Source organism: Zootermopsis nevadensis, unplaced genomic scaffold (genome assembly GCF_977971745.1).
Source record: "Zootermopsis nevadensis isolate Lab colony 2312 unplaced genomic scaffold, Znev_1.0 Znev_ptg000003l, whole genome shotgun sequence".
In the NCBI taxonomy this organism is placed as follows: Eukaryota; Metazoa; Arthropoda; class Insecta; order Blattodea; family Termopsidae; genus Zootermopsis; species Zootermopsis nevadensis.
In genome coordinates this window covers 1,628,123-1,638,166 of record NW_028259135.1, presented here as the reverse complement: position 1 = coordinate 1,638,166, position 10,044 = coordinate 1,628,123, and the positions used below count along the sequence as shown (strand labels likewise).

The following is a 10,044-nucleotide window of genomic DNA, read 5'->3' as shown; positions in this document are numbered from 1 at the left end:
ACATGTACTTACTTCGAGCCCCACCTGTCTACTAGCCTCTAGTAAAACTTCTGCGTTCCTCTTTATTGTATTTATATCGTCCCCCAATAAATTAACATCATCAGCAAATGCCAATAGCTGATGTGTCCCATTCAATTGCAAACCCTCCTGCCTATCTTGGACTTTGCTGATAGCGTATTCTAGCGCAAAGTTAAAGAGCAAGGGAGACAAAGCATCTCCTTGTTTTAGACCGTTCTTGATGAGGAATGTCTCAGATACATATTTACCTACTCGAATTTTGCTACAGGTTTCATTTAAGCACATTTTTATTAGACTCACTAGCTTCTTTGTTATACCAAATTTAATAAGAATATTATATAACACTTTTCAATTCACAGAGTCATAGGCTTTTTTGAAATCTGTAAATAATTGATGTACGGTCCCACCGAACTCCGATTTTTTTCTCTAGTATCTGACGAATGCAAAAGATCTGATCAATCGTTGATCTGTTTCGTCTGAACCCACACTGATTATCCCCAATAATTTCATTCTCATATGGAGTTAATCTTGCCAAAAGAATGTTTGATAGAATTTTATTCTGGACGTAAAGAGATAAATCCCAGCGCCGCCACCGGTCGAAGAATTAATCGAGAACATTTGTGATATGAGCCAGACTCGTTGCAGCTCTCGGTACATTGGGAAGGCAAGGCATAAATAGAATTTGTGATCGGGTTATTTATGTTACATCTCAGAAAGACGTAGCCAGTCAGAAAGAAAGAGACATTGTGTGTTAAAACAATTTTATTTAGTCAGTAATTCTTACGAAACATGACAACACCTGCCCTCACCAACAGAGTCCATTGACGCAATTTCCGAGACACTGGTTACACGTCGTCCCCGGATTGTACATGCTACTGCCGCCTCCCACGACGTTGCCGCCAGGACCGTAGTTACACACGTACAACTTGCCGTAGTAAGTGGAGGAATATGTGTACGCTGTGAAACCGCAGCCGACTTTGTACGTGTCGGCCCACACTACCTGGCTGTAATGCCCAGTACTTGAACTGAACCTAGAAAACAGGGAGTCAGAACACAGTTAACGCGCTTTTACTAAATGTTATCTGAATGCTTCGAACTAGGCTGAGGTGTGTTTACTCACTGGAAGGGACTAATACTGTTCTTGCTGAATAACGTCACTTCGTTGTACCAGGCCTGCACTGCAGCATTCCAGTCCTGCTGCCCGTTTGGCGTCACACCCGATGTGCGAGACATGTACATGTTCTGTCCTACGTAGAACCTAGCTGGAATAGAAAACAGGAGACTCGCTGTAGTTTAAGCCAATTACTTTGAGCCTAGTAACTGCGTTATCGTCTTTGGAGTAATCTGTCTACGATTTCTACAGACATAGTTGCAAAACAATGGAAACCGAGTCCCTTTTTGGGTCCAGTTACGTAACAATTCTCCCGGTCCATATTAGTTTAAAAGTGACCCAAGAGCCGTTGGAGATCACTGTTGTTCAACAACGCCTCCTATACTCGTCTGTGGAATTTATACTCGCGTAGCAACTGTAGTCCTGTGAGAATGTAGCCTCTGAGCAGATAAAGCTTCCCCGGCAATAGATTTTTATCTGTAGTAAATCAATTCCTGCATGAAACCGAACTGAATGTGTTTGGAAACACCTTATGCAGTGAAATAAACTAGGCCTCCTTTTATTACTCTAGTTTGAATTTAAATTGGATAAATTATTGCAACTTAAAACTACGTACGTGCGTTTAGGCCTACCATAAACCGTTCTGAAAATGTATTTTTAAATACACAAATATTTTAATGTTTTAGCATAACAAATTAGTAACATAACCTACCAACACTCCGGCACGTGTCATGTTGAAAGGTGCACTGGTTCGCCCATCGCTGCGCCACTGTCGCCAGCTCGTCATCCCACGTCTGCAAATCCAAATGTGCAAATTTCAAATTTACTTAAACAGACACACCTGTATCTGAGGCACCTCACTGTCCTAAATTTAAATATTGACGGGTATACACTACAATTTGAGGCTCTTACTGAGTAATGCACCACCAGACATTAAAATATATAAATATGTGGCCCTGAAAAGGGCCGATTTTTATGTCAACCAATATGGCTCGATACCCTTTTCAAGTCCACCTGAACACATTGTTATATCCACCGTTACACGTACTCTAATGAGTATGATACTCACAATTGTACGCATGTTTTGTGCAGCAGGCTGTGGACCAGGGGTTCCCCTCGTCTCCAGTCCATTGGCCACATTGCTGCGCAAAGCATTATGGGCGTTAACAATCGTCTGCTTGTCAGTAGCACTTGTTACTCCTGAGTATACCGGTGAGACACAGCTTGCTCCGTAATTCTGCAAAAGGAATTAAGGAGGATTGTTATAGAAGACGTGTTGCGTGGATCGTCCTCCCTTCTGGAAAGGCTAACATATAATCCTACCCGGGCCTAGTGATATCCTTACCGTCGTGGGATATAAGCACATTGTGTGGTTAATGCAGACACTGGTATAGCTGCATGTGGACTGGCTGCTAACTGCGACAACCAGACTCGCCAGGAGTACAGAACCTAACATCTTGTTTCTGAAACAGATAAGAATATCTCTCACTTCAACAGACTCTCCGTTTGAAGATCAAACTAGCTTGGAGAGTTTCGTCTTATAATCTGTCTTAGTCGCGATATTTCTATATGTCGTCGCCGTTTGCAATTTACGCTTTCTCAGATTAAGACAGGATACTATATGCCATTGTATTCGACTGGAAATATTCTGTATTCAAAGTATTAAAGCTAATAAAGGACTGAAACATTAATAGAGTCCGGAATGAAGGTTTACATTCTGTACCACCAATTTGTAAATCAAAAATACTACAATTTCGAATGTAGTTCTAAATACCACGGGATATATTCACAATTCGGATGCAACACTTCGTTCTGCCTGCCACATGTGCCTTGGGTGTATGCAACCCGTGCTACAAATCCACCGATCGCTCTAAGTATTAACGAAGTCTTCAGGGTTTCGGTCACTCCCCAGTTTGGTAAAGATTGTTCATTGGGTTACTGAGATGTCATTTAAGTTTCTCCACTGCGAATCGAGCATCGGTCGTCCAAAAACGTTCCCTCTCTACTGATTTGTCTGTACGGATTGAAATCAACAGGAATCCGGTCGCTCTTAACAGATATCGGACCCAAGAAATGTAGACCTCTTAGCAGTCGAACTTTGTTAACCGTATTATATAAAATATTGATTGACGTGATTAAACACGACAAATTTCGGTAACAGAATAAAATAATGAACGCTTTTTCAAAGCGATCATTTCATCCGAGTGTTAACCATGCCCACTGATCCTAAATTCGTTTATCTGATGAGAATATATCAAATCTAAAACTTGTCGACGATGGTGATGAGTCATTAGAATAAGAATTTTCTTGGATATTATGCATCACCTAACTAACTAACTAACTAACTAACTAGATGGCTTACCGAACCCGAAGGTTCATCACCGAATTAACCAAAGCCCTCCACCGGACCCTGTCCTGGGCCAACAAAATCCAGTCTCCTTCGACTCCTATCTCCCATAGATCCCCCCTGAGATTATCCTCCCATCTACGTCTAGGTCTCCTCTGAGGTCTCTTCCCCTCAGGCTTCCCAAACAGTGGACCCAACTAACCAGATGGCTTATGAAACCCAAAGGTTCATCACCGAACTAACCAAAGCCCTCCACCGGACCCTGTCCTGGGCCAACAAAATCCAGTCTCCTTCAACTCCTATCTCCCATAGATCCCGCCTGAGATTATCCTCCCATCTACGTCTAGGTCTCCCCTGAGGTCTCTTCCCCTCAGGCTTCCCAAATAGTGGACCCAACCAACCAGATGGCTTATCGAACCCGAAGGTTCATCACCGAATTAACGAAAGCCCTCCACCGGACCCTGTCCTGGGCCAACAAAATCCAGTTTCCTATAACTCCTATCATCACCTAGTAAATAAAATATATAAAACGTAAAAACGACGTTTCGGAGATGGGACGTAGGTCCGGAGATAGGGATTAGCTCTATCTAGTTTGCCCAACTGTGTAGGAACCTGAAGACGGAGATAGAGTCCCATCTCCGAAACGTCGTTTTACGTTTTATATTTACTAGACGATGGATAATATCCAAGGAAAAAGTCCGGAGATAGGGATTAGCTCTATCTAGTGGGCCCAACTGTGTAGGAACCTGAAGACGGAGATAGAGCCCCATCTCCGAAACGTCGTTTTACGTTTTATATTTACTAGACGATGGATAATATCCAAGGAAAAAGTCCGGAGGTAGGGATTAGCTCTATCTAGTGGGCCCAACTGTGTAGGAACCTGAAGACGGAGATAGAGTCCCATCTCCGAAACGTCGTTTTACGTTTTATATTTACTAGACGATGGATAATATCCAAGTAAATTTTTATTCAATTGATGAGAATATTTTCTGCATTGAATGACGATGCTCCTTTCTTAGGGACTCACCTGCTTGTAACTGATATCGATGAACAGAGCTTTGAACGTATTGTGACAATGTTCGTGCTTCAGTATATATATGAAGCTATCCCGTTATTCTTTTCAGGAATCACCTGTGTTTGTGTTCGGGTGTAATATATATGTTGGGCTTATGATTTTTCAGCTGTGAATAGGTTCCTGTTGTTTTTGTACAACAGATAGCAATATGCTGTTGTTTATCGAAATGCCCCGCGGAAGAAGTGAGCTATAAAGAACAGAAGATTGACATATTTAGTAGTAAGTCACCTATTATCGATATTTCTTTACAGCGAATGGTCTCTTAATTTATCAGTTCCTTTCTATAGACCTATATTACACTAGAAATTTATTTTGCCTTTTGTTATAAGTTTCGTACGGGTTATTCAACATATCTAAAATATTTTAGGTCCATCTTGTGGCTAAGTCGATTTTATTTTGTGCTAATTTCAATTAGAGTTTTATATTTTAAGAATATAACCCTGATACAAACTGTGATCTTTGTGTGAAGTTTTAATTTATTTAAAACTCCTGCTTGGTGCTAGGCCTATTCAGTGTTCTTTCCTCAAGGAACTCATACGACGTTTCTGCCTGGTTGTTCGTTCTAACAAACCATAAGCGACGTTGATTTTGAACTCTTCGAGGATTTAATTCAACTCCGATTATATCGTTCCAGTATATTCATTTTAAACAATCTGTTTTGTTTTTTTTAAATCGTAACATAATTTACTGAATTTATGAAGTTACGTTTGGAATACAGTTTTCTCGTCCGATACAGCAATATGGATTCCATTGGATATATAATGAATAATTAACACCGATGTTTTTCGAATGAAATTTTTTTAATAATTTAAGACATGTTATTCGTTTTCCTATTTTCAAAAATTATCCTAATCCGTAAGGAATGAACACAACCAGGGAGTTTTCAAATAAGTTTCAAATTTTTTAAGTAGTTCGTAAACTAGTTATCGAAACTTAATAAATTCGGTGTGTGTCAGTTGTTTATATGCTGCACGTATAAACCGACGCACCTCTGTTTGTTGCTTTTTCCTCCCAACACGCATTTTGCGTCAATAAGCGCATTCTTTACTCAGATCCTACGTCAAATGAAGCATGTGTCTGCCGGAAACACACCTTATTTTTTATTATTGTCTTTACTGAGACAGAGGAAACCAAGGTGACACACGAATGTGTTTATCACACAGCCGAACTTTGTCTATTTAATTACGTATTGTCACATTGCCTGAAACATTGGAAAACCTCCTGATCTACGAACATAATATTTCAAGGTAACTCGCAAGTGTTTTCTTATTACCTTCTGACCTTATTATGCATCGAATAAATGTATTACTTATAAAACACTAATTACTTGCAATTTAAAAATAGCCTTCAAATCTAAAACTTCTTGACGATGGTGAAGAGTCAATTGAATAAAAATTTCCTTGGATATTATCCATCGTCTAGTAAATATAAAACGTAAAAACGACGTTTCGGAGATGGGACTCTATCTCCGTCTTCAGGTTCCTACACAGTTGGGCCCACTAGATAGAGCTAATCCCTATCTCCGGACTTTTTCCTTGGATATTATCCATCGTCTAGTAAATATAAAACGTAAAACGACATTTCGGAGATGGGACTCTATCTCCGTCTTCAGGTTCCTACACAGTTGGGCCCACTAGATAGAGCTAATCCCTATCTCCGGAGATAGAGTCCCATCTCCGAAACGTCGTTTTACGTTTTATATTTTACTAGACGATGGATAATATCCAAGGAAATTTTTATTCAATTGACTCTTCAAATGGTTATAATACATAGCTTATTTACTTTCGTCCGAAACCACATTCATCGCCTTCCCTGTCTTTTAGCAACTTCCAATCTTCTTTCAGAACTGCGTAAAGATTTTGTACGTTGTCACTTGTATAGAAAAATGGTTTTCACAGAACTTCTTCAATGTCGTGAAGTGTGTACTGCACTACTGACTTTGAGCGATTCTAACAAACACGTCCATTCTGCTCGCAAGACAGGACGCGGGGGACGTCGAAGCATCGGATAAGCTTTTATCAGTGCGGCCTTCAGTATAAGGAATCCACGTGTATTATTTTTATTCACGCCAAGTGGTGTGGCCCGCTACTATCCAACTCCTAAGCGACCTTACCACAAGAAATTAGCATTTTTCAATAAGCTCATAATTATATATTAAATATATATTAAATCTTGTCCGTCTAATTACAATAAATTCTTATTAAATATTAAAATATTACAATAATTAACATTTAAAATATTATTAAATGATGTTCTTTATCGAAATATTCGATTTACGTTAGACCATTATTTTTTCATGTTTCACGACATGTTTCGGTTCCTAAAAGAACCATCCTCAGGTGTATATATAATTATATAAAGCTTCAAAACGATAAATAATTTCAAAATACAATTTTCATACATTATGCCAGCGTACATTTTTATCAGATTTTTTTACCAGATATTAAACGATGTTCTTTTTTTCAGATTTTTATTTTTAATAACACACTCGATGTTGTTCTGTATATATATATATATATATACATCATGCTCAATGTGACTTTAGTGTGGGTGAACGTTTTGTTGTTTTTTGTATCAGTCAGAAATGTTGTGGAGGAGTTTACGTCTGTCTGGAAGTATTGCCGTGTTTTGAAGCTTTATATAATTATATACACCTGAGGATGGTTCTTTTAGGAACTGAAACATGTCGTGAAACATGAAAAATGATGGTCTAATGTAAATCGAATATTTCGATAAAGAACATCATTTAATATTTTAAATGTTTTAAATGTTAATTATTGTAATATTTTAATATTTAATAATAATTTTATTGTGATTAGACTGACAAGATTTAATATATACTTATTATATCACAATATGACGCAACATTACCATATTAAGCTCATAGTTACTTAGCTAGTCAAGAATGTTATTACTCTTCATGGAACGCGGTTAAGACTAGGAGTTCCAAGAGATATATTGTCTTATACCCACCACGAGTGCTGTATATCTCGCAGACCCCAGTTAGATTAAAAGATTTCTAAGTTTTAATGTCGCTAACAGATATAGGCTTACTGTCCTGAGCTAGATCAGTTTACATCTTTACAATCTTTACTCTAATATTCACATTAATATTCTGTTATTGTCAATACGTGCATTTCACAGCTTATCTCTTCCTCTGCTTGATTTCCAATCAAAATGTTTTATGCGTTTCCCCTTTTCTTACAAATTATTCACCTTTTCTTCATGTAATTTTTGTCATTCTTCTGCAAAGTAGCCTCTGTCAGAGCCAAATAAGCCTACTTCTCCTGAAAACATTCTGTTAAACGTCCTTAATTACTATCCAATCACAAACATGTAAGAACAACAAGTAACTAAAAATTATAGTCAAATGAATAAAAATTTCCTTGGATATTATCCATCGTCTAGTAAATATAAAACGTAAAACGACGTTTCGGAGATGGGACTCTATCTCCGTCTTTAGGTTCCTACACACTTGGGCCCACTAGATAGAGGTAATCCCTATCTCCGGACTTTTTCCTTAGATATCATCCATCGTCTAGTAAATATAAAACGTAAAACGACGTTTCGGAGATGGGACTCTATCTCCGTCTTCAGGTTCCTACACAGTTGGGCCCACTAGATAGAGCTAATCCCTATCTCCGGACTTTTTCCTTAGATATCATCCATCGTCTAGTAAATATAAAACGTAAAACGACGTTTCGGAGATGGGACTCTATCTCCGTCTTTAGGTTCCTACACAGTTGGGCCCACTAGATAGAGCTAATCCCTATCTCCGGACCTCGTCCCATCTCCGAAACGTCGTTTTACGTTTTATATTTACTAGACGATGGATAATATCCAAGAAAATTTTTATTCAATTGACACACAGATCGTATTACCAAAGCGATTTAATAATACTTCAACATATTATCCATCGTCTAGTAAATATAAAACGTAAAACGACGTTTCGGAGATGGGACTCTATCTCCGTCTTCAGGTTCCTACACAGTTGGGCCCACTAGATAGAGCTAATCCTTATCTCCGGAGATATATAGTGGGCCCAACTGTGTAGGAACCTGAAGACGGAGATAGAGTCCCATCTCCGAAACGTCGTTTTACGTTTTATATTTAGTAGACGATGGATAATATCCAAGGAAATTTTTATTCAATTGACTCTTCACCATCGTCAAGAAGTTTTAGATTTGATAAAAATTATAGTTTTATAAGCCTATATTTTAATAAATATTACGTCTGAATATATTAATAAGGATTGTTTTGTAAGCAGATATCACATATGTCTCATGTAAAATCTTTTCTCACGAAATTTGTAAATGAACTTACCTTACAGAGTCCTGCAGAACATTTGCTGTCTTTCAGTGCTTATGACTTATATAGCCTACCACCGGGATATGGATAAAAACGTGGGGAACCACTAAAAATATTTTTACCAAGTGATAACAGTAGTAATTCGTGAAAAACTTCATGTTTAAGGCACCCTGTCGCGAAAGAATGGAAAATCCAGGGTCAACTTTGTCATTACGAGACGATAAAACATGTCTCGCGACTGTTACGTTGACTGTGGAAAATATAAATACACTCACAAAAGTAATCAATTGTTTTGTTTTTTTCAATTTGTATCTTAAGTGCGTCATGTTTGTGTTGAATCAAATACATATATTTATTTTCACAGTCTATACACAAACTTATTTAAAATAATGTTGTTAAAATATTATAACATTTACAGTATAAAATAATATAAAAAATAAAATAATATAGATTGATAAACCTGAAGATGATGCCATAAAACATCGAAACATGTCGTTCAAAAATAGAAGCGCTGAATAATGTAATGTCGTACTACGATAAAGGAGCGACATAAATATAACATAATACACTTTATACTGTAAATTTTATAATATTTTAACAACATTATTTTAAATAAGTTTGTGTATAGACTGTGAAAATAAATATATGTATTTAATCAATTGTTTTGTAAAAATTGCTGAAAGAGTTTGGGAACCATTGATACAAAGAATTTGGAGGAAATGAACATTTCTATCTTCTGGGTTGACAATTTAACAGTGACCTACGCGATGTGGCATGAAAAATAAATTTGGAATATCAGTGCTTTCCAAATCGCAGCGTACACTTTTCCAGTCTTATTTTATATCTGGAATGGTTGATTGAATGTGTAATGACCGTGACGGACCTCACACAAATAATTCACTGATAGCTAATTTCGAAACGATAGCTCCGAAAACACGGAGCATGCAGATGGGACTGTGTTTGTGTATCAGTCCGGCAGCTCAGTGGTTCGCATGATTACCCTAATTGATTCCGGCCCACCGTTCTCACGGGGTCCCTGTCAGCAGTGTCGCATACCTGAATCTTCTCTTCGCTTTCAAAGGTTGCCGCTGTCAGCTTTCTGCCCGTCACACACTTCCCATGACCACAGCCTCACATATACTGTTTACGTTACTACATATTTATATACCTTTCTCGTTTCGTCTA

General features: G+C 37.9%; 1 protein-coding gene across 3 annotated transcripts; it reads right to left on the bottom strand.

Annotated features, from left to right (window-relative positions):
- Positions 1-762: 762 nt before the first annotated feature.
- Positions 763-8,955, bottom strand: LOC110834576 (venom allergen 3). 3 transcript variants are annotated; one of them, XM_087360325.1, is made up of 7 exons: positions 6,334-6,521; positions 4,504-4,738; positions 2,475-2,592; positions 2,199-2,366; positions 1,842-1,923; positions 1,139-1,280; positions 763-1,049 (listed from the first exon to the last, which is right to left on the bottom strand). In XM_087360325.1, the coding sequence occupies exons 3-7, from the start codon at positions 2,583-2,585 to the stop codon at positions 824-826; spliced, it is 729 nt and encodes a 242-aa protein (XP_087216451.1). In that variant the 5' UTR covers positions 2,586-2,592; positions 4,504-4,738; positions 6,334-6,521; the 3' UTR covers positions 763-823. The 3 variants fall into 3 exon arrangements, with proteins under 3 accessions (XP_087216451.1, XP_087216458.1, XP_087216457.1); XM_087360332.1 differs by lacking the exons at positions 4,504-4,738; positions 6,334-6,521 and adding an exon at positions 8,875-8,955; XM_087360331.1 differs by lacking the exon at positions 4,504-4,738.
- Between the last annotated feature and the right edge of the window lie 1,089 nt (positions 8,956-10,044).

Coding starts and splice junctions, on each gene's coding strand:
- LOC110834576 (XM_087360332.1), bottom strand. CDS start 2,585: ATGTTAGGTTCTGTACTCCTGGCGAGTCTGGTTGTCGCAGTTAGCAGC. Junction 2,367..2,474: donor TGTGCTTATATCCCACGACG/GTAAGGATATCA, acceptor TTCCTTTTGCAG/AATTACGGAGCAAGCTGTGT. Junction 1,924..2,198: donor CACAAAACATGCGTACAATT/GTGAGTATCATA, acceptor TTGGATTTGCAG/ACGTGGGATGACGAGCTGGC.